The sequence below is a fragment of the Trichechus manatus genome, unplaced genomic scaffold, assembly GCF_000243295.1.
Source record: "Trichechus manatus latirostris isolate Lorelei unplaced genomic scaffold, TriManLat1.0 scaffold00018, whole genome shotgun sequence".
NCBI lineage: Eukaryota > Metazoa > Chordata > Mammalia > Sirenia > Trichechidae > Trichechus > Trichechus manatus.
The window spans coordinates 12,286,704-12,311,165 of NW_004443954.1; the positions used below are offsets into that span (position 1 = coordinate 12,286,704).

Sequence of the window (24,462 nt, forward strand, 5' to 3'; positions counted from 1 at the left end):
CGTCTGTTCTGAGTGCTAGACGGGAAAGCCTGGACAGAAGAGGTAAAGACAGTAGTCTGCTATTAAAAGCAATTTTAAAAGAAAAAAAAGAGAGAGAGAATGATATGACTATTACATTTATTCATTAACCTTTAACATTTAATTATATCCTAAAACTGAACAAATAGTACCAAATCAGCTGGACAGGTATTCTGAGCAATGGATCCTGGCCATTCCAAGTTAAAAATGGAATTATCCTAGCATAAACAGTTTGACCAAGCACTAAATGTCACAGTACAGAATAGTGTCTCTAACATCTAACCCGAAGTAGACATCGAGAATGTTCTACAAGCATGCACAATTTATAAAATGAACACAGAAGCAAATTGATTTGTTAGATTTTAGCAACCGAAACCAAAAATTTAGGAATAGCATTATGAGACAAAGTGAGATACCAGAGATACCTCTGTCATCATCACAGCTTTTATGTAATTCTCATTACCAGTATGTTCAAGGTTTCACTCACTTTTACCTGGGAGAGTTCCCCAAAGTATTATAACCTACACTGGTTTCTATAACCAATAAAAGAACTATAATCTTGCTTTGTAAATGTAAATAAAAAGTACGGTACAAATCTGAATGTTTCCTTTTAATTAGAAAATTGGTTTGTGGAAAGATAGGAAGATACTGATATTGAGATCTGAATATTATACAAAGAATATACAAGGCAAAGGTTACCCTAAAGCTTAGATGAGAATTTACCTATAGTTTAGGGCAGCAAAACATTATTCACACCAATGATCATACAGAGGATTATCACATGCATAGTCTTAAGAACACATGGGGAGGAGTGGGAGGGAAAAACACTAAGCAGACAACAGATAAGTGGTAACTTTGGTGAAGGGTAAGACAGTACACAATATGGGGGAAGCCAGCACAACTTGTATAAGGCAAGGTCATGGAAGCTCCATAGTCACATCCAAACTCCCTGAGGGACCAAATTACTGGGCTCAGGGTTCTCGGGACCATGGTCTCATGGAACATCTAGCTCAACTGGCACAATGTAGTTTATAAAGAAAATGTTCTACATTCTACTTTGGTGAGTAGCGTCTGGGGTCTTAAAAGCCTGTGAGTAGCCATCTAAGATACTCCACTAGTCTTACTCCATCTGGATCAAGGGTGAAAGAAGAAAACCAAAGACACAAGGAAAAGATTAGTCCAATGGACTAATGGATCACAATTAGTACAGCTTCCACCAGACTAAGTCCAGTACAACTAGATGGCACCTGGTTACCACCACCAACTGCTCTGACAGGGATCACAATATAGCGTACCAGACAGAGCTGAAGAAAAATGAGAACAAAATTCTAACTTACAAAAAAAAAAAGGCTAGACTTAATGGTCCGAGAGACTGGAGAAACCCCAAGAGCATCGCTCCTGGGCGCCCTTTTAGCTCAGTAATGTAGTCACTCCTGAGGTTCACCCTTCAGCCAAAGATTAGACAGGCAGGCCCATAAGACAAAATGAGACTAAATGGGCACGGCAGCCCAGGGGCATTGATGAGAAGGTAGGAGGGGACAGGAAAGTTGGTAGGTATTAGGGACCCCACGGTCGAAAAGGGGAGAGTGTTGACATGTTGTGGGGTTGGCAACCAACGTCACAAAACAATATGTGTATTAACTGCTTAATGAGAAACTTGTTTGCTCTGTAAACCTTCATCTAAAGTACAAAAAAAAAAAAAATACAGGAACTAAGAAAAGGAAAAACATCTGACTAGAGGGAAATGGGATGCATCACAGTTTTTCAAAATCAACATAAGAGGTCAAGAAAAAATAAGAACATGGGCAAGTAATTCTAACAGAGATAATATTTAAGCAAACTCTTTATCTTATCCATTTTAATAGGTCTTGATCATTTAAAAATAAAACCATAGGGTAATAATAACCATGCCATTCGTTTTTTTTCTCTTCTTGAGTATCTGGTAATCAGTAACAAATCAAAACTCTACTATGATGCAGGAGCAGGGGAATGCTACTTGTGCAGCACAATGTGATAATTACACGGTCTAAAGTGAATCTTCCTCCCCTCCAGTAAGCAAAGATCTTGCCTGGAGGTAAAGAGGACAAAAAGCTGACAAAGAAAAATTTAGAAAAGAACTGCCAAGGTCAAGAACTAATATTTCTGCCAGCTTTTAGCATTCCTCATTATGCATGCGGCAAGGGCTAAGTTTCAACTATTATCTTCCCATCTGTTTAATATTAGAAGGAAAGAGTACAAGGTGCCTTCTACAGGAGAAGGTGGCCAAAGATTCAGCTTTTACTTGTAAGGAAGAAGATTATTGAGGCTTCTTCCACAAAATTAAAAGGAAGTAAAAGAACAGATTGCTTTACGTGATTATTTTTCAAGTATACACAGGAGACTAACATAGTGTTCTTCTGTTACCTGTGAACTGCACAGCACAAAGCACCAAGAAACATGAAGCTAGGGTCCGTGCAAGCTGAAGACTGGAGTATTTGGAAAGAAGAGGGGCCACTGCCTTTATTGAATGGTAGAAAAAAGCAAGGGGAAAGAGCAGCTCACATCCTAAAACTAGGTCTTACTTTAGGGTTTTTTTTCCATTCAGCCCTTATGGAGAGGGAGAAGCTGTAAATGTCTGTGAAGAAATAGTGAACAGATGGTAGTGAAAAGTCACCGTCTGTGCACTAGGAGGCTGTATGACCCAAGGGGATCGCCAACCCTAAACCTGTAGATGGGGAAGACTCCTTCTAAAGATAAACTGTCATTGGTATTTTTTCAGATTAAGAGAGAAAGCAGGAAGAAAAAATGTCATTCGAGACAATCTGATTTCATTAAGAAGTCGACAATTCAATTCCATTAACAAAGAATTAAACAGAAAAACTATGCTTTATAAAAACTGCTTATAAAATATACTAATAATGAATCTGTGTGTGTTTGTGAATGTGTATGTGTATGCACGTCTGTGTCTAGTAATGACAGTCCATAACATTTAGCAGGAGTGTTTGAAAGTGATGACAGCAAGGAGGAGGATGACAACAGGAAAGTAATTTGTTCTTTTTTAACATTGTGAAATGCTATTGTAGAAGTGTTAAAGTGTGAGGCTTGAATCTGAAGCTGTCATCTGTCTCATCCATGCTGACTACTCCCAAGCTTTATGTGGTAATCCATTTGTTATAAATTGGCTTGATCTAGATCATTATTTGAGAGAAACTATTTAGCAGGAAAAACTATAAATGTAATTCCAGTGAATATACTACTTTCAAGATAAATTGTTAGGTGCCTTCTAATTGGTTCCGACTCATAGCGACCCTACGTACGACAGAATGAAACACTGCCTGGTCCTGCATCATCCTCACAGTCATTATGCCTGAGCCCATTGTTGCAGCCACTGTGTCAAGATAAATTATGCTATATTAATGCAGGATTTCTTATCCTGGAGTTCATGTACCCCTCAAATTACATGTGAAATTTTAAGTATACATAATATTTTTCTGGGAAGAAGATTCATACCATTAATCAAATTTTCAAGCAGCCTATGTATGACCCATCAAAGTGTAAATTCTTAATTCCAAGGGAGCCAGGGTAAAGTAAAAAGTTTGTTTTGAAGGTTTGAGGGTGAGATAAGAATATTAAATTCTATTAACAATTCCAAAATCCCAAACCAAAGAAAACACTTTCCTCAGTTCTCTTCTGCTTTACTCTAAAACTCATTACATTCACATTTCTCCAAAGCACAAAAGGAAAACAAGGGTACAATTCTTAAGTATTACTTGAAATGTGTTACTAACACAAATATTAGTTATAACTTTCTGTCAACATAAAACCGTGAGATAACTAAGAATCACGTGTTGTTGTTGTAAGGTGTCATCGAGTCAGTGCCAACTCATTGCAACCCCATGTACAACAGAACGAAACTCAGCCTGGTCAAGAATCACATAGCTTCATACTATTCTTAATTTCATTAGTTTCAAAGCACTTTTGCTTAGGAACGAAGTACAGATTTAGGAGAAAGTTTGGACAGACGTGAATATATGGTTTTAAATGCAAACAATATTGAGGCAAAATGGAAGGCAGTGAAGAGAAAACATACAGGCCATGGCAGCATATGGACCTGGCTATGACAGGAGGTTCTCCCATTTGCAGTCTATATGTAATTGGCCAAATTACTGATCCTTTTATGCTTCTATTTCCCATCTGTAAAATGGTGACAATATCTACTTCATGAGTCTATGACCATTAAATGAGTTAAGGTACTTACAAAATGCCTTTAATAAAAACTAATAGTCTTCTTCCCCTTCTGTTATAAAAGGTAGCAAAAGTACACTAAAAAGAGGAGGGATTTTGGAATCAGACATGGGTTCATATTACAGCTCTGTCACTTACTAGTCACGTAAGTTTGGCTAAATCAGTTAAACACTCTAGATCTCAGGTCAGTCATCTGTAAAACGGAGTTGTTCTAGTGAACATACATAATAGATACAAAAGCATTAGGCACAGTAGGCACTGGCATAGTAAGTCAATCAGCAGCAGGTTTTTTGTTCTTTTTTTTTTTTTTTTTAATGGTAGTTTGGTCGTGATTACAGTAGGGATGACATATACAGTAAAATAAAAAAGGAGCTGATCATCACTGGTTGTCCTAACAGCCAAAACAAAACAAAAACCTGTTCTCAAAGCTTGTACCTTTATTTTTTTTATGGTAAAATATATATAACAAAAAAGGTGTCATTTTAACCATTTTTCGTGTGCAATTCTGTGACATTATATTCATCATGTTGTGCACCATTACCATTAGCCATTTCCACGTTTGTCATCACCAGCAACAGAAACTCAGTATCCTTTAAGCAACACCTCCCATTTCCCCCTCCCTCCCAGCCCCTGGTAACCACTAATAAACTTTGGTCTCTATGCATTTGCCTAAACTAGATAACTTCATAGATGCGGAATCATACAATATTTGCCTTTTGTGTCTGACTTATCTTTACTCAGCATGTTTTCCAGGTTCATCCACGTCATGGCATATAGCAGAATTTCATTCTTTATGGCTGAATAATATTCCATTGTATGCAGATACCACATTTTGTTTATCTATTCATCTGCTGAGGAAACACTTGGGTTGTTTCCACCTTTTGGTTATTGTGAATAACGCTACAATGAACTCTGGTGTACAAGTATCTGTTTGAGTCCCTGCTTTCAAGTCTTCTGGGTATATACCTAGGAGCAGAATTGCTGGGTCATATGGTAATTCTATGTTTAACTTTTTGAGGAACTGCCCAACTGTTTTCCACAGTGTCTGCACCATTTTACATTCCCACCAGCAATGCATAATGGTTCCAATTTCTCCACATCCTCACCAACACTTGTTAAATTCTCTTTTTCTAGTAATTGCCATCCTAGTGGATGTGAGGTGGTATCTCACTGTAGTTTTGATCTGCATTTCCCGAATGCCTACTGACACTGGAGCATCTTTTCATGGGCTTATTAGCCATTTGTATATCTTCTTTGGAGAAACATCTATTCAAGTCCTTTGCCCACTTTTTAACTTGGTTGTCTATTTGTTGTTGACCTGTAGGAATTCTTTATATATTCTGGATACTAAACCCTTATTAAATATTTTTTCTCATCCTGTAGGCTGTCTTTTCATTTTCTTGATAAAGCCTTCTGATGCACAAAAGTTTTTAATTCTGATAAAGTTCAATTTATCTATTTTTTTCTTTTGTTGCTCATGTTTTTGGTGTCATATCTAAGAATTAGTTTATTAAAGCTTTACCCCTATGTTTCTTTCTAAGAGTTTTATGGTTTTAGTTCTTACAATTAGGTCATTGATTCATTTTGCGTTAATTTTTGTATATGGTGTGAGGTATGGGTCCAACTTCACTCTTTTGCATGTGGAGATCCAATTGTCCTAGAACCATTTATTGAAGAGATTATTCTTTCCCCCATTGAATAGACTTGGCACCCTTGCCAAAAATCAATTGTTCATAGATGGATAGGTTTATTTACACCACTTTTTCTTTGTTTGTTTTTGTTTTTAAAGCAGATAAAATAGGTAAAAGGTAAAGGCAATTTCTGCCCTTGGAATGTTTTTAAATACAGTACTTCATTTATATATCAAACCAGTGGGAAAATACATATTTATCACTGAAATGTAGAGCTAAGAAAGATTCTTTTCTTTTCAGATACCAAAAGATAAAATCTTCATAGACTATACTTTTGTATTTTTACTCTTAGGCAGCAGGCTAAAAGATCTTAGAAACTAAGATAGACGATTATAACTCCAAATGGTCAATTTGCTTTAGGTTAAAAGAAAACTTGTTTTTGTATACATTTTCAGCTAACTCATTAAAGTTGACTATGTTACCCTTAATATACACAAGAAATGACCTTGTTTATCCACTATCAGTAAGAATGGGCCTGAGTTCTGATTACAACATTGGGAGCAAATTAATGCACTCTTAGTTGGTCCATTCTCTGATCAAAGGCACCCATTTTAAAGCCTAAGATATTTAAACAAAGCTTGTTCTCTGTGTAATCCCGACTGACATGGAATTCTGCACTTTGGCCTCACTGGCACTAGTCACACTAGTTTGACTTGAGGGTGAAGTGGGGGAGAGAGCAAAAACATAGGAAACTAGCCATTACTGAGTATACCTACACCATACACAAGCCACTGTGCTAGGTGCTTCACAAGGACTGTAATTTATTTAATCCACAGGTTGACCCTGCAGTAGTTCTTCTTATCTCTCTTTTGTAATGAAGAAAGTGAGGCTCCAAGAGATTCAATGACTTTCACATTCTTCTATGCCAGTAACTGGCAGAAATAAATTTCAAATTCAGGTTTGCTTACATCCAGGACCCATAATCTTTCCACTAAACTATACTTCTTACTAAAATTATAAATAAATAGGAATTACAGAAAAATACTTTAAGTTCCCTTTGGGGAATCATAAATAACAAAAGCATCCCTTTTTTCTGGAAACACGAGAAAAAAAAATTTTGCTGTCAGTATTTAAAATGTTAATCTACCCTATTATACAAATAGAGGTAAACAGCAAACAAGAAAGGTGGTATGCATGCACTAAGTGAAGTCCAGAGCACAGGAACATGTAACCAAAAAAGATAAAAATAATAACTGTACAAGCCATTTTCCTATTGCTTATTCTCAGCTAATAATCTCAAAATTATGTAGCTGTAAACAAAAGTAATTTGGTTCTTTGCTTTTTACTTTCAAAGACAATAGTTGTAACATTGAGGAGATTGGGAGTGAGGGGTGGGATTCAAAGCTTAACTTTCTCTTATAAGAGGTGAAAAAGACACAAAGTAAAAACAGAAAAGTGAAAGCAATACATTAAAGAATATATCCAAATTATGTAACCAGCCTGTATTTTTAATGAATAAAATTTAATTTCATGTCACAAAACATGAAAACACTGAATCTGAAAATAAAAACAAATATTCCACAAAATATGCTTGGCACAACCCAAGGCTGAGTAAGGATATTGTTGATGTGTTGTGAGATTGTTAACCATTGTCATAGAGCAACATTTGTACTAACGGTTAAATGAGAAACTATTTTGTTCTGTAAGCCTTCATCTTAAGTGAGAATAACAGCACAATTGGAAGAGCGCGGTCAATGTCACTGAACTGTACGGGTAGAAATTTTTGAAATGGTGTATCTTTGGCTAGGTGTATTTTCACCAAAAAAAAAAGGTTGAGAAGTTAGAGGGTTAATATGCTGTGGGGTTGTTAACCAATGTCATAAAACAACACGTGTACTACTGTTTCATGAGAAACTATTTGTTCTGTAAGCCTTCACCTGAAGTACAATTAAAAAAAAAAAAAGACAAAAAAAAAATACGTTTGGCATTGCTGTAACACTTTTACACTGGATCTGAACCAAAATTTATGTATCAGGAGAAAATTCTTGTAAAAACATCAAGATCAAAACTAACATCTCTGACACAGAGTAAACGTATCATACTAAAACTTTTTTCTCCATATACATAGTTGCTATATTTTAGGAAACTTGACTTTTTTATTTATTAAAAATATGTGGTATATCATATTGTAACAACATTCATTATCAATAATTCTACAACATTCAGAGTTGTCAAGTGTTAGTCAAATGTATTTTATTCACTGATTCCCATATATATTTAAGACTTTTCCTCACTAATAATAAACGCACTGCTTTAATGGTCACATTCCATGTAACCCCAAAAGTAACCCCTTTAACTCAGTATGCAGGGTAAAAATTTACTTCTATGATTTAAACAGTAAGCAAATTAAATAGCAGTATGTAACCATACTGAATTTAAAATGTTGCTCATATATAAATATACATACTTTTTCCCAGAAAAAAAATACTTGAAATAAATAAATGTCTAGATTTTAAAAATGAATTCTGTGCACTTACCGACTGCATGCTTACTCCAACTTGTTGAAACACCATTCTAACTAGGCGCTTAATCCAGCCAAGCATTTAGATGGCTCAGTCTCTCCAAATCTGCATTTCAAGTATTTCAGGCATACAAAGCAGCACATGGTCCATAAAGCACACTGAAATTTTAAAATGTGTTAGAATAAAATAATTATTTAGAATCATTACTGTTTACAACATATCTCACAAAGTAAGTCTAAAACATATTAAAATTCTGTGTGCAAATTTACTTACAAGAATGCAACATTTGCTTGTAATCAGCTTTGAAAAAATTAACTGTAATAGTATGAGTTTTTCTAATATATATATACATACTTCCAGTCATGGTTTTTAGTTGGAAGCAACAAAAAGCTACTGCAGCTATTTTATTTATTAAAGGATTTTACCAAGAAAGTGAAGAGACAACCTATAGAATGGAGGAAAAATATTTGGGAACCATATATCTGACAAGGGTTTAATATTCAGAAAACATAAAGAAATCCTACAACTTAATATCAAAAAGACAACCAACTTGATTTAAAAAGGGGGAAGTCTCATGGACTTTAGACTTTCTGGAGCCATGGAGGCTGGATGAACCCCTGAAACTACTGCCTAAAATAATCTTTAAACCTTAAGCCAAAAATATCCCCAGAAGTCTTCTTCAAACCAAACAATAGTTTAGCTTAACTAGTAAAACATGTCTGCCTTGAGCATTATGCTCTTTTAGAAACTATATGGATCAAATTGACAGCAGCAACTCAAAAGATTAGATAGAAACCTTAGGGGGCAGTGAGTTTATGTTAATGGGGGAGGAATGACTCAGAAAAGGAGGGTGAGAATGGCTGCACAATTCAAAGAATGTAATCAATGTCACTGGATTGTACATGTAAAAACTGTTGAACTGGTATATGTTTTGCTATATATATTCTCAACAACAACAAAAAAAATAAAAATTTTTTAAAAAAAAAAAGGGCAAAGGACTTCAATAGACATTTCTCCAAAGAAGACGTACAAATAGCTAACAAGCCCATGAAAAGATGCTCAAGGTCAATAGTCATTAGGGAAATGAGATCAAAACTACAATGAGATACCACCTCACATCCACTAGGATGGCAATTACTAGAAAAAGAGAATTTAACGAGTGTTGGTGAGGATGTGGAGAAACTGGAACCCTAATGCACTGCTGGTGGGAATGTAAAATGGTACAGACACTGTGGAAAACAGTTGGGCAGTTCCTCAAAAAGTTAAACATAGAGTTACCACATGACCCACCAATTCTACCCTAGGTATATACCCAGAAGACTTGAAAGCAGGGACTCAAACAGATACTCGTACACCAATGTTCATGGCAGAATTATTCACAATAGCTAAAAGGTGGAAACAACCCAAGTGTTTCCTCAGCAGATAAATGGATAAACAAAATGTGGTATATCCATACCATGGAATATTATTCAGCCATAAAGAGAAATGAAATTCTGATACATGCCATGACGTGGATGAACCTGGAAAACATGATGAGTGAAGATAAATCAGACACAAAAGGCAAATACTGTATGATCCCACTTCTATGAAATGATCTAGCTTAGGCAAACACATAGAGACTAAACTTTATTAATGGTTACCAGGGGCTGGGAGGAGAGGGGGAAAATGGGAGCTATTACTTAAAGGATATTGAGTATCTGTTGAGGGTGATGACGAACATTTGGAAATGCTAATGGTGATGGTGCACAACACGGTGAATGCAATTAATGTCACAGAATTGCACACTTAAAAATGGTTAAAATGGCACCATTTTGTTATATACATTTTGTACAATAAAAATAAAAACGACTATGGCTAATTTAGGAGTCCTGGTGACACAGTGGTTAAGTGCTTGGCTGCTAACTACAAGGTCGGTAGTTTGAACCCACCAGCTGCTCCATGGGAGAAAGGTGTGGCAGTCTGCTTCTGTAAAGAATTACAGCCTTGGAATCCCTATGGGACAGTTCTACTCTATCGTATAGGGTTGCTATGAGTTGGAATCTATTGGACAGCAGTGGGTCTGGTTTTGGGTTTGGTATGGCTAATTTAGTATAAAATAAATTTATGAAAAGATATCTGGTGGATAATAATCTTCAGGATGGCACAGAACTAGACTTACAGGACACACAACCAGAAAAGATACCCAAAATTGCAGCAGAATTTGGTCTTGTGAAGACACCACTGGAACTGTTACTGCCACCCCCGAGAGAACCAAGTCCATGCAGTTGTTACTTTTCTGCAGGAATTTCTACTTCTCTGTAGGAATTCCTACTTTTTGTGTCACTAGTTCCTGAGTTCCTGTCTGCACTGGTGCATCTGTTTGCACCAAAATATAAATCAATGCACTGCTTCCTTCATCAAGAATGTATTGCTTAATAAAAAAAAAAAGCTGAACAAAACAGCATGCCTACTGATATAGCTGATTTACACTCTGATGTAAGCTTTGTATCTCATTGTGGACCACAAAAAAATAGTTTGTGATCCACATTTTGAGAAGAATTTTATGAACAATTACAGAGAATAGAGGGAAAAAGAAAAAGTGCCACAAATACACCAGACACTGGGTGAAAAATGAACTGAAAAGAGCAGGGCCCTAATGATGGAAGAGTAGAAAGAAGGAGAATGAACATTAAGGTTAAAAAAAAAACCCACCAATGAAGACGGGGGAGTATGGATGTGAGTTTCTACTGAGAACACTTTGAGCTGCAAACTCAGATTGGGGGAAAGAGAAGGTTGGATTAAATAAACTCTGAAAACCAGGTAAAAGAGTTTCACTCAACAAGAATAGGAGGAGGATGTGGAAAGTGTGGCTAATTGCCTCCATGAACAAATGCCTCCTTTGCCATGAGACCAGAAGAACTGGATGGTGCCCAGCTATCATTACTGAACATTTTGATCAAAGATTCCATAGAAAAAACCTGACCAAAAGGGGGAAAATGCAGAATAGAATTTCAAATTCTCACAGACTCTAGACTTCCTGGAGCCATGAAGGTTGGATGAAGCCCTGAAACTACTGCCCTGAGATAATCTTTACACCTTAAACCAAAAGCATCCCCTGAAGTCTTCTTAAAACCAAACAAGAGTTTAGCTGAACTAGTAAAAAGGTCTGCCTTGAGCATTATGCTCTTTTAAGAGCTTTCTATATGGGATCAAATTGGTAACAGCAACTTAAAAGATTAGACAGGAACCTTAGTGGGCAGTGAATTTACATTAATGGGAGAGGAACAACTCAGAAAAGGCGGGTGAGAATGATTACACAACTCGACGAATGTAATCAATGTCACTAAATGGTACATGTAGAAACTGCTGAATTGGTGTATGTCTCAACAAGAGAAATCAAATTATATTAAAAAAAAAAAAAGAATTTGACTCAATAAGGTAAGAAGTTACTTTCCAAAGTTTGCAGAATACAACTATGGGACATACACACAATGGAATACCACGTAACAATAAAGAACAATGATGAATCTGCTAAACATCTCACAACATGGATGAATCTGGAGGGCATTACACTGAGTGAAATAAGTCAATCACAAAAGGACAAATATTCTATGAGACCACTATTATAAAAACCCATGAAAAGGTTTACGCACAAAAAGAAACAATCTTTGATGGTTTCGGGGGAGCGAAGGGAAAACCACTAAATAGACAATAGATAAGTGGTAACTTTGGTGAAGGCAAGACAGTACACAATACTGGGGAAGCTAGCACAACCTGACCAAGGCAGGTCATGGAAGCTCCATAGACACATCCAAACTCCCTGAGGGACCAAATTACTGGGCTGAGGGCTGGGACCATGGTCTCGGGGAACATCTAGCTCAACCGGCATAACATAGTTTATAAAGAAAATGTTGTACATCCTACTTTGGTGAGTAATGCCTGGGGTCTTAAAAGCTTGTGAATGTCCATTTAAGATACTCCACTGGTCTCACCCCATCTGGAGCAAAGGAGAATGAAAAAAACCAAAGCCATAAGGGAAAGATTAGTCCAAAGGACTAATGGACCACAACTACCACAGCCTCCACAAGACTGAGTCCAGCGCAACTAGATGGTGCCCAGCTACCACCACCAACTGCTCTGACAGGGATCACAACAGAGGATCCCAGACAGAGCTAGAGAAAAATGGAGAACAAAAATCTAACTCACAAAAAAAAAACAGACTTAGTGGTCTGACAGAGACTGGAGAAATCCCAAGATTATGGTCCCTGGGTACCTTTTTAACTCAGTACTGAAGTCACTCTTGAGGTTCACCCTTCAGCCAAAGATTAGACTGGCCCATGAAACAAAACAAGACTAAATGGGCACATAAGCCCAGGAGCAAGGACAAGAAGGCAGGAAGGGACAGGAAAGTTGGCAATGGGGAACCCAAGGTCGAGAAGGGGGGAGTGTTGACACGTCGTGGGGTTGGTAGACAATGTCACAAAACAATGTGTATTGTTTAATGAGAAACTAATTTGCTCTGTAAACTTTCATCTAAAGCACAATAATAAAAAAAAGAGGACTGAAAAAAAAAGTTTGCAGAATACACCAAAGCTTAAATATTATTTTTGATCCTTTGAAAAACTGTAACAAAAAATAGTACACACATTTTACTGTGCTCTACACAAATGTTTCACTCATTGTCTTTATAATAAATAAATAATAAATAAATTTTAACTAATGAAATAATGCTTTTTCTCTCTTTTACACATTGGTGTTCCAAACAAGAGCCCATAGCTAAAAATGTCCAAACACCACCAAGCTGTGCAATCATAATAAGAGCTAACCTTCAATGAGCATTTACTATGTTCCAGGCACCACAATGAGCATTTTTATGCTTAGTAACTCATTATATATAAAATCTCATGCAATTATCACAAACAACTTTATGAAGGTGGATACCAAATTATCTTACATTTGTAGAGGAGCAAACTGAAGCTTAGTTAATGGCCTGTAAGTGGTAAAGTGAGGACGCAAACTAGATATTTGACTCGAGAGCTTGTGTTTTAATCCCCTACACATGCTTCTCCCAGAAAGGAAGTGGTAATTTGGGGAACCTATCTAAAATTCTGCAGGAGAAAGATGTGGCAGTCTGCTTCCATAAAACCCTGTGGGGCAGTTCAACTCTGTCCTATAGGGTTGCTGTGAGTCAGAATTGACTGGACGGCAGTGGGCTTTGGTTTTATTTGAAACTTTGAGTGTTTATTTTTTATTTTTTCTATTGTGATCCTATTTAACTTTCAAAATGTCCATACTCTCAAACAACTGAGATAAAATACTGAATAGTGGTCTTGGATTTGTACACTTGGTATGCCACCTACCAGTTGGTGAGTATGAACAAGTTAATTACCTTCAGATAATTATAATACCTCAGAGAGCTATTGTGAGAATTGAATGAAGTAATGCATAAACCACCTTAGTAAAAATACTAAATGTAGGTTGATACTAGCAGGAATGGAAAAAGAGGAGATGGATTCAGAATACTGATACAAACAAGAATCAACTAGACTTGGTAAAATGACTGGCTAGAGGAACGAAGAAGAGGGAAAAAATCGAATGACTCCTAGGTTTGAGAAGAGATGATGGAAATTATGGTTGACAGATAAGGAAATGTTGGAAAGCAAAGCTCTTTAATGAAGATGAGTCTAAGGTGATAATAGTATATCTAGGTGAAAATATATAGTAGAATGCTAAGCACTGGCAGGAATACACGTTTACTGATTACTATGAAATGTCCATGATGAGACAGACATATTTTAATGTTACCAACATCTGTTATTTGTAAGAATGAATAATCGCTCTGAAAATTAATGGGAATAAAAAGATCAAAAGGTGAAAAATAATGTCAAAGTTAGAAATAAATGGAAAAAATGGTCAGGGAGAAAGGACAGTTTTATGTGGGATTTGAAAACATCACTTTTTGTAAAAAATTGAGGTATAATTTACAGACAGAAAAGTACACTAATTGTTTAAGTGTCCAGCTCAATAAATGTATATACATAGTTGCACAGCCACCACTCAGAACATTTCCGGAACCCCAAAAGGTTCCCTTGGGCCCTGTTGTGGACTGAACTGTGTCTGCAAAAAGACATGTTAGTCCTAACCCCCGTACCTGTGAATGGGACCTTGTTTGGAGAAATAAAGTTTTTCTTTGCAAATGTTATCAGTCAACCACATGATACTGAAGTAGGGTGGGTCCTAATCCTACACAACTGGTGTCTTCTAAAAAGAGGAGAACAGTCACAAAAACAGGGCCACACACGGGAAACACAGACGCCAAGTGGTGATGGAGGCAGATTCATCTCAGCAGCAAAGGAATGCCAAAGATTGCCAGCAGAAACTAGGAGAGAGGTATGGAACGGTTCCTCTCTCAAAGCCCTCAGAAAGAACTGACATGGCTGATATTCTGATTTGGACTCTAACCTCCAGAATTTTGAGAAAATAAATTTCTGTTCATTAAAGCCACCCATTTTGTGGCATTTTGTTATGGCAACTTGTGGTATTTTGTTACGGCAGCCCTAAGAAACCAGGATAGGCCCCTACCCACTCAATATCCACCCCACCTATCTAACCATCATTCTAACTTTTACATCCATACATGCCTGCTGTACGTACTCTTTTGTGTCGGACTTCTTAACATTGTGAGATTAATTCATATTACATGAATCAGTAGTTCTTCTTCATTGCTATGTAGTATTCCACTGTAGTGCTTATAATTTACTTATCCCTTTTACTGTTCATGAATATTTGCAGTGTTTCAAGTTTTGGGCTATTACAGATAAAGGTGCTAAAATAATTCTGCCCATGTCCTTTGGTAGGCATATGCACTCATTTCTCTTGAGTATATACCTAGGAATAATACTGCTAGATCATAAGATATATGATATAGGAAATAAGTGTGTGTGTGTGTGTGTACATATACACATACATATTTAGCTTTAATATAAACTATTTTATATTTTCCCAAGGTTGTTGTACCAACTACACTCCCACGAGCAAACACGAGAGCTCCAGCTGCTCCACATCATTGCCAATACTTGGTATTGTCAGTCTTTTGAATTTTAGCAATTCTAGTGGGTTCTTCACAAGTTTTGGGGGGTATTTTGTTATCTTCTTTTGTCAAGTGTCTGTTAAGTATTCTGCTCATTTTTTAAGTGGGTAGTCTTTTTAAAATTTTTATTTGCCAGAAAGAGATGTCTTGTAAGTCTGGGTTACAGACAAAGAATAGGGAGTAACTGACTTAGATGAAGGAGATGAATCATGAGTGGCTGAGTTAATTCACACAGAGTAAGAGAAGCTGACGGATAGAAACCACAGGAGAACTAATGCTTGAGGAGCAAGCAGAGGAAATAAAAGACCCCGGGAAGAAATGATCAAAGAGTGGTGTTTTCTCACACTCACACACACACACACACACACACACACACACACACACACATACACACACACACAAAAGGAAAATTTCAAGAAAGGGATGGTCCTTGTTAAACACAGAAGTGAGGTCATACAGTTGGTGGCCTCCTACTGCTACCCTTTCCTCCAAACTTACCCACTGTGCTCTCTGGACCCCTGCTTGAAGGTAAATACCTCCCCCAACTCCGTATCTTCAACATACTCACTCATTATTGAGCTCTTCTGACCTAACTCCTTTCCTTAACTGAAACCTGGCTTTCCCTTTAGAATTTTGCTTCTTCTGCAGCCTTCTCAAATGGTTGCTGTTTGCTTAACTGCCTACATTTTATGTCAACACTGTTTCCAATCAATTATCTCTCTATGCTCTTTAAAATTAAAAAAAAAAAAAAAAAAAATTCCTCCCTGAAAGGACAGAAAATAGAACAGTGGTTGCCAGGGGAATTTAGAGGAACATGGAACTATTGTGTATCTTCACTGCGATGGTAGTTACACGACTATTCATCATAAAAATGTTCACTAAAAGGAGTGAATTTTACTACATGTAAATTATACCTTCATCTTTAGAAAAACCCATAAAACTCTCCTTCGGAGGTACTGATTTATCCTCTACCTCTAGTTAAGGCTGTCACTTAAGGACACGGAGTCGTTCCTCATCATTCAGCTATGATTTTAGCTGAGTCTTCTCCACTCCAAGTCCTACTCGAAACAGAATTCTGTACTCTGGCCTCATCAGCACTAGTAAATCAATAAATGTATCTTATATTCCTGTCAGTGCTAGGTGATTTCAACATTTACACGGTGAGGCATCCAACAGAGTACTGTATGAGCCCATTTACATAAACATCTAAAACAGGTAAAACGAAACCAGTTTTTTTTTAAGATTAGGTTTTTTGTTTGTTTGTTTTTATTTTGTTTTGATCTTTGGAGACAGGGGTAGTGCCTGAAAGCAGGCATGAGAGGGCCTCTGGGGTGGTGACAATGTTCTATTTCTTGATATAGATGGATATTTGAGTGTCCTCACTCTGTGAAAACACACTGCTTTGTACACTTTTGTACTTATTTTTGTATGTAGGTTTTTTTTTTTAATGGAAGTTTTAAAAACACACTGTCTTAGTTATCTAGTGCTGCTGTAACAGAAATACCACAAGTGGATGGCTTCAACCAACAGAAATTTATTCTCTCACAGTCTAAGAGGCCAGAAGTCCGAATTCAGGGCACCAGCTCCTGGGGAAGGCTTTCTCTCTCTGTAGGCTCTGGGGGAAGGTCCCTGTCATTAATCTTCCCCTGGTCTAGGAGCTTCTCAGTGCAGGGACCCAACATCCAAAGATGCACTCCACTCCTGGTGCTTCTTTCTTGGTGGTAAGAGGTCCCTCTCCTCTCTGCTTGCTTCTCTCTTTTATGTCTCAAAAGAGATTGACTCAAGATACAACCTAATCCTGTAGACTGAGTCCTGCCTTATTAACATAACTGCTCTAATCCTGCCTCATTAACATCATAGAGGTAGGATTTACAACACATAGGATAATCACATCAGATCACAAAATGGTGGACAACCACACAATATGGGAATCATGGCGTAGTCAAGTTGGCACACATTTCTGGGGGACACAATTCAATCCATGACACACACATAGCCTTTGACCAAGTTATCCAACTTTCAGAAATTTCTCTCTCAGAAATAAAATGACTAATACATAAAGAAACATGCATAAAGATATTTTCTACAGTGCTTTTTATACTCAACACTGGGATCAATAAAACAGTGTTAAAAAAATTATAGTATATCCATATTATGGAATTGACAGCTATTAAAAATGAGTCTGTATAGCTAGAAGGCATGTACATGATATATTAAGAGAAATATGTAAAGTATGATTACATTTTTAAAAAATCCTACAGCTTTTTAAATATAGAAAGAATACATTAAACTGTTAAAACTGGACTGATTGGGCAAATTTTTTCCTTATACAGTTTGTAGCCAATGCTATGGAGCATGTTTTACTTCTCATTTAAAATAAAAATTCAGAAGTTAAAAAAACAACAACAAGTATTTCATATCATAGCTTTTACTCAGATACCCATTATTGATCATATTGAGACCTTAAGTGTCTTCTCCCCTCTGACTTTTGTCTATTTAATCAATCTCTTCCCACCTTCACTGTCTTCTACCCCATTCAGCCTAAAATCACTTGAACCATTGCTTTGCCAGTATCTTCTACTCTGTTGTTCTACTTTATTCTAGAAGCCAGAACTTGATGAATCCAGCAACCTATGTTTCCTATAATTGGGTTGTAGAAAAATTACTACGCTTCATATTTTGACGCTGCTACAAATGTACGATCTACAATCTCAACTAGGCCCCCACTGCTGAATAGCAACTTAAACCAAAAAACCCAAACCTATTGCTGTCAAGCTGATTTTGACTCACAGCAACCCAACAGGAAAGAGTAGAACTGCCCCACAGAGTTTCCAAGGCTGTAATCTTTACAGAAGCAGAATGCCACATCTTTCTCCCATGGAGCGGCTGGTGCGTTTGAACCACTGAACTTTCAATCAGTAGCCAAGTGCTTAACCACTGTACCACCAGGGCTCCTCTGATTAAGCATACTACTTCAAATAAAGCAGAGCCCAAGTAGCAAAGTGTTTAAGAGTTCAAGCTGCTAATCAAAAGGTCAGCAGTTTGAATCCACCAACCGCTCCTTGGAAACCCTATGTGACAGTTCTACTCTGTCCTATAGAGTCGCTATGAGTTGGAATTGACTCTACAGCACACAACAACTTCAAATAAATCCCTCAACTTCCTGCCACTCCCTTCCCCAATCCATTTTCAATACTGAAGCCAAAATGGAGTCCTGGTGGTGCAGTGGTTAAAAGCTACCGCTGCTAACCAAAAGGTTGGCAGTTTGAATCCACCAACTCCTCCTTGGAAACCCTATGGGGCATTTCTACTCTGTCCAATAGGGTCGCTATGCGTTGGAATTGACTTGACAACAATGGGCTTATTCAAGAAGCACTGAATGAAAACATATGTTCCAGACTAAAGTTCAAATCTGATCACAGTACTCCACTAGCTCCCCAATGCCTCAGTTATCCCCAATACTTCAGCACAATAAGGTCCATTATGATCTGGCCTCTGTCAGATATCTTTCTTTCTTCCACATCTTTCACACTTTACCCAATGATGCAGTCATACAAAGTAACTCCAGAAATTCAACACGCTTTTCTTCATCTCTGGGTTTTCCTTCGATTCAATATTCTACCTCCCTACCGTGGTAGCACAACAGTTAAGCGCTCAGCTGCTAACCACAGTGTTGGCAGTTCAAACCCACCCACCAGTTCTGTAGGAGAAAAACCTGGCAATCTGCTCCTGTAAAGACTGTTGTTGTTAGATGCCAGTGAGTCAGTTCCAACTCACAGAGACCTTATGTACAACAGAACAAAACACTGCCTGATCTTGCACCATCCTCATAATCATTGTTATGTTCAAGACCATTGCTGCAGCCACTTTGTCAATCCATTTCAGTGAGGGTCTTCCCCTTTTTCACTGACCCTCTATCAAGCATGATGTCCTTCTCCAGGGTCTGGTCCCTCCTGATAACACGTCCAAAGTACATGAGGCAAAGTCTCGCCATTCTTGCTTCTAAGGAGCATTCGGCTATACAGCCTAGAAAACTCTATGAGGCAGTTCTACTCTGTCACATGGGGGCACTAATAGTCAAAATCAAGTCCATGGCACCTAACAACCACCACCACCATGCTCCTATACAATGCTTACTCTTTTTAATCTTTTGTTTCAGCATAGCTATCACTTCCTCTGAGAGGTCTTTCCTGATCAACCAGGATTAGGGCCTTCCTGTATATATTCCCCTACACAGCACATTTAAACTGCTTACCTCCTCCACTGGACTGTAATCACATTAAGGACTGAAACTGTATCTTACTCATCGCAGTGACCCCAACACTTAGCACAGTGTATGATATATGGTAGTTGCTTGATTAATATTTGAAGATTAAATGAAAGGAACCTAAGTCCCAAGCCAGTGCCTTTCCCATACTATTTCAAATGTAAGAGACACCTAAGAGGGATTTTGCTTTCATTATAGGTGAACCAGGTAATTTCAGACAAACCCTGCTTACACTGAAGACAAGTAAATTATTAGCTGGACAAAATATAAAAATCATCTTCAAGCATCAAAGAACTATCAAAGCACAGAAGTATAACAAAACCGGGAGCTGGTTCTTCGAAAAGACAATAAAACAGACAGACGTTAATGAGATTGATCAAGAAGAGAAGGCACATACTACCAATACCAGGAAATGAAAAAGAAGACACCACTATAACTGTTATAGGCATTAAGAGAACCATAAAAAGTGAAACAAAGCTATAGCGATTAGAGCTTCCCAGTGCTGCTGTGTTGTTAGGTGCTGTCAAGTTGGTTCCGACTCATAGTGACCCGATAGGACAGAGTAGAACTGCCCCACAGGGTTTCCAAGGAGCAGTTGGTGGTTTCAACTGCTGACCTTTTGGTTAGCAGCTGAGCTCTTAACCACTATGCTACCAGGGCTTCCCAACAGCAGTCCACTTTCTAGTGTCAAACAATGATAGAAAAGAAAAATAATGACTGTAAACCAAAAACAACTGAATCTGTTGCTGTCGGGTCAATTCCGACTCATAGCGACCCTACAGGACAGAGAATTGCCCCATAGGGTTTCCAACGAGTGGCTGGTGGATTCCAGCTGCTGACTTCTTGGTTAGCCGCCATAGCATTTAGCCACTGCACCACCAGGGCTCCGAGCACCATAAAGTCAGAAAACAAAAACAGTACTCAATTTAAAGTTACTGTTCCCTTTTGATCAAAGAGTCTACAGAGGAATTTTTGATCAAAAGGGGAAAAATGCGGAAACAGAAGTTAAAAATTCTCATGGAATCCAGACTTTCTGGAACCACTGAGGCTGAATGACCCCCTGAAACTACTGCCTTGAGGAAATCTTTAAACCTTAAACTGAAACTATCCCCTGAAGTCATATTTAAACCAAACGATAACCCATTGCCATAAACTCAATCCCTACTCATAGCAACTCCACAGGAGAGAGTAGAACTGCCCGATAGGGTTTTTAAGGCTATAATCTTTACGGAAGTAGACTGCCACATCTTTCTCCCACAGAGCAACTGGTGGGTTCCAACTGATGACCTTTTGGTTAGCAGCCGAGTACTTTAACCACTGCTCGACCAGGGCTCCTTAACCAAACAATAGTTCAGCTTAATTAGAAAAGAACGTTTACCTTGAGCGTTATGTTCTCTTAAACAATTATCTACATGTGATCGAACTGACAACAGCAACTCAGAATGTTAAATTAGAAGCTTAGGGGGCAGTGGATTTGTGTTAATGATGGTGAAATAATTTGGAAAAGGGTATTTAGAAAGGTGGCACAACCTTAAGAATGTAACCAGTGTCACCAAATTGTACTTGTAGAAATTGCTGAAAGGTTTGTTTTCCTGTGTATATTTTCATCAAAAATAATAACAATAATAAAGTTACCATCCTTTATTTTGAGACTCTGTCCTTCCTACCTTTTTGGTGGAAAAAGGCTTTTTCTTTTAGGATATAGGGATAATAGAAGGTATTTAATTTTCTTCTGCTAATGTTCTTACTTGCCACAATGAAAAGCTGTTAACCCTATGTCTCCCCCTACACTACTTTTTAGAAATTAAACTTTGAAATTCAAGTCTAGTAACTACTGCTAAACCACTCATCAGTCTAGTTGAAACTTCAGGTCAGGACACATATAATACTATAAAACAGTATTCAACCTGTTGGGATAATTGTCAATAACTTAGAATTAATATTCTATAATGTCCATGCAAAATTAAGGACAGCACTGTATTCCCGGGTTCCCTAGGTGGTGCAGGTAAGCACTATATCACTAGCCAAAAGGCTGGCAGTTGTAACCCACCCAGAAGTGCCTTGGAAGACAGGTCTTGCAATCTGCTTCTGAAAGGTCACAGCTTTAAAAACCCTATGGAGCAGTTCTACTGTGCACACAGGGGGTCACCATGAGTCAGAATCAACTCGATAGCAACTAACACCACCAACACCTACATTTCCAATGCCTGTTGCTTTCTGACACATAAGAAGTGTCGTATTTTTTTCAGCCCACAAATGAATAAACCTCATGACCTGTCCTACATCTCTCAACAAGAAAGTAAGACTGGTTAGACAAGAGGACTATGGACATAAGCTAATTAAAACTTGATGAAAATTCTTTCAAGTTAATGGACTTTAGATATGAAACTAACCTTTGAAGGATGTTTGCTGTGACATTTTTAGAGGTCATCTTTCTCACTGTTTAATATAAAGGTTTTATTGACTACGCAAAGGCATTTGACTGTCTGGATCATAACAAATTATGGATAACATTGCGAAGAATGAGAATTCCAGAACACTGAATTGTTCTCATGAGGAACCTATATATAGATCAAGAGGCAGTCGTTCGAACTGAATAAGGGGATACTGCATGGTTTAAAGTCAGGAAAGGTGTGCATCAGGGTTGTATTCTTTCACTATACCTATTCATTCCGTATGCTGAGCAACTAATCCGAGAAGCTGGACTATATGAAGAAGAATGGGACATCAGGATTGGAGGAAGACTCATTAACAACCTGTGTTATGCAGATGACACAACCTTGCTCGCTGAAAGTGAAGAGGGCTTGAAGCACTTACTGATGAAAATCAAAGACTACAGCCTTCAGTATGGATTACACCTCAACATAAAGAAAACAAAAATCCTCACAACTGGACCAATAAGCAACATCATGATAAATGGAGAAAATATTGAAGTTGTCAAGGATTTACTTGGATCCACAACCAACACCCATGGAAGCAGCAATCAAGAAATCAAAAGACGCATTGCACTGGGCAAATCTGCTGCAAAAGACCTCTTTAAAGTGTTGAAAAGCAAAGATGTCACCTTGAAGACTAAGGTGCGCCTGACCCAAGCCATGATATTTTCAATTGCCTCATATGCATGTGAAAGCTGGACAATGATGAATAAGGAAGACTGAAGAATTGATGCCTTTGAATTGTGGTGTTGGCAAAGAATACTGAAAATGTTACGGACTGCTAAAAGAATGAACAAATCTGTTTTGGAAGAAGTACAGCCAGAATGCTCCTTGGAAGCAAGGATGGCGAGACTGCATCTCACATACTTGGGACATGTTATCAGGAGGGATCAGTCCCTGGAGAAGGATATCATGCTTGGTAAAGTAGAGGGGTGGTGAAAAAGAAGACCCTCAATGAGATGGATTGACAGGGTGGCTGCCACAATGGGCTCAAGCATAACAATGATTGTGAGGATGGCGCAAGACCAGACAGTGTTTCGTTCTGTTGTACATGGGATTGCTATGAGTTGGAACCGACTCGACGGCACCTAACAACAACAATGTAAAGGAGGTTAGTCATACATTACTATTTGAACTAAAGGTCTGCCATCTGAGGATCTCTGAAATATAACCCCACACTGAATGACATAAGTATTTTCTTTGTTATATTTTAAGTATTACCATGAAAATGCAGTAAGTACTCTGGGAACAATTTTTAACTACACTGGGAACAATTTTAAAACAATCTTTTGAAGTGATTGGTCAAGTATCTTAAGTGATCCTGAACATCAGCAGCAGCAAACACACACACTACTCAGAAGTCAACAATATTTTTTGCTGACTGAAACTGCTGTCCTTTAGGCCGAAGAAAGTGATAATTTTGATAAGTTGTGTAATATTATTGTCCCTGGTAAGGATATTCATTGAGGCATTATTTGTAATAGAGAAAATCTAAATGTTCATCAAGAGAGAGATAGTTAAAATAAATTTGGTACACCCATTCTAAGTGGGTGGCCATTAAAAAAAAAAAGCTATTCATGAAACAGTTTTCATGATAAACTGTTAAATGCAAAAAAAGCTGCAAACTAACGTGCATGCATGTGATTCCATTAAAAAAAAAAAAAAAATGCTGACACAGATGCTTTATGTACCCGCATAGGAAAAGATTTGAGAGATACCAAAATGTACAATTGGCTATATCTGTGTCTTGAAGGTTGAAGCTTCCTTTTTTTAATTAATTTTTTATGCATATGCACTTCTATATTATTTGTATGGTTTTTTTTCAATAAAACATATTACTTTTGTAATTTTTAAAAGCCAATAACATTTTTTAAACTAAGTAAAAGAAATTTAAATAGATTTAAAAATTATTCAAACTTTGGGCCATGTAAGTAAATAACAAACATTAGCCATAAATAAACTTTGGGACAATCTTATAGCCTATGTTGTTAAGATTCCATCAAGTTGCTTCCGACTCATAGCGACCCTATGTACAACAGAACAAAACACCGACCAGTCATGTGCCATCCTCCCAATCATTGCTATGTTTGAACCCATTGCTGCAGCCACTGTGTCAATCCATCTTGTTAGGGGTCTTCTTTTTCACTGGTCCTCTACTTTACGAAGCATGATGTCCTTCTCCAGGGACTGCTCCCTCCTGATAACATGTCCAAGGTATGTAAGACAAAGTCTCGCCATCCTCTCTTCTAAGGAGCATTCTGGCTGTACTGCCTCCAAGACAGGTTTGTCTGTTCTT

General features: G+C 37.6%; 1 protein-coding gene across 2 annotated transcripts in view; it reads right to left on the reverse strand.

The window, feature by feature from the left end:
- MTFR1 (mitochondrial fission regulator 1) overlaps positions 1 to 24,462 on the reverse strand; it is a 60,542-nt gene that overhangs the window by 22,033 nt on the left and 14,047 nt on the right. The window contains exons 2-3 of one of the 2 annotated variants that reach the window (XM_023727771.1): positions 9,852 to 9,915; positions 8,411 to 8,553 (exon numbers count right to left, since the gene is read on the reverse strand). In XM_023727771.1, the coding sequence (XP_023583539.1) occupies positions 8,411 to 8,476 (66 nt within the window). In that variant the 5' untranslated portion in view covers positions 8,477 to 8,553; positions 9,852 to 9,915. The remainder of the gene's footprint in view (positions 1 to 8,410; positions 8,554 to 9,851; positions 9,916 to 24,462) is intronic. The other variant, XM_004372560.2, reaches the window with a different exon arrangement.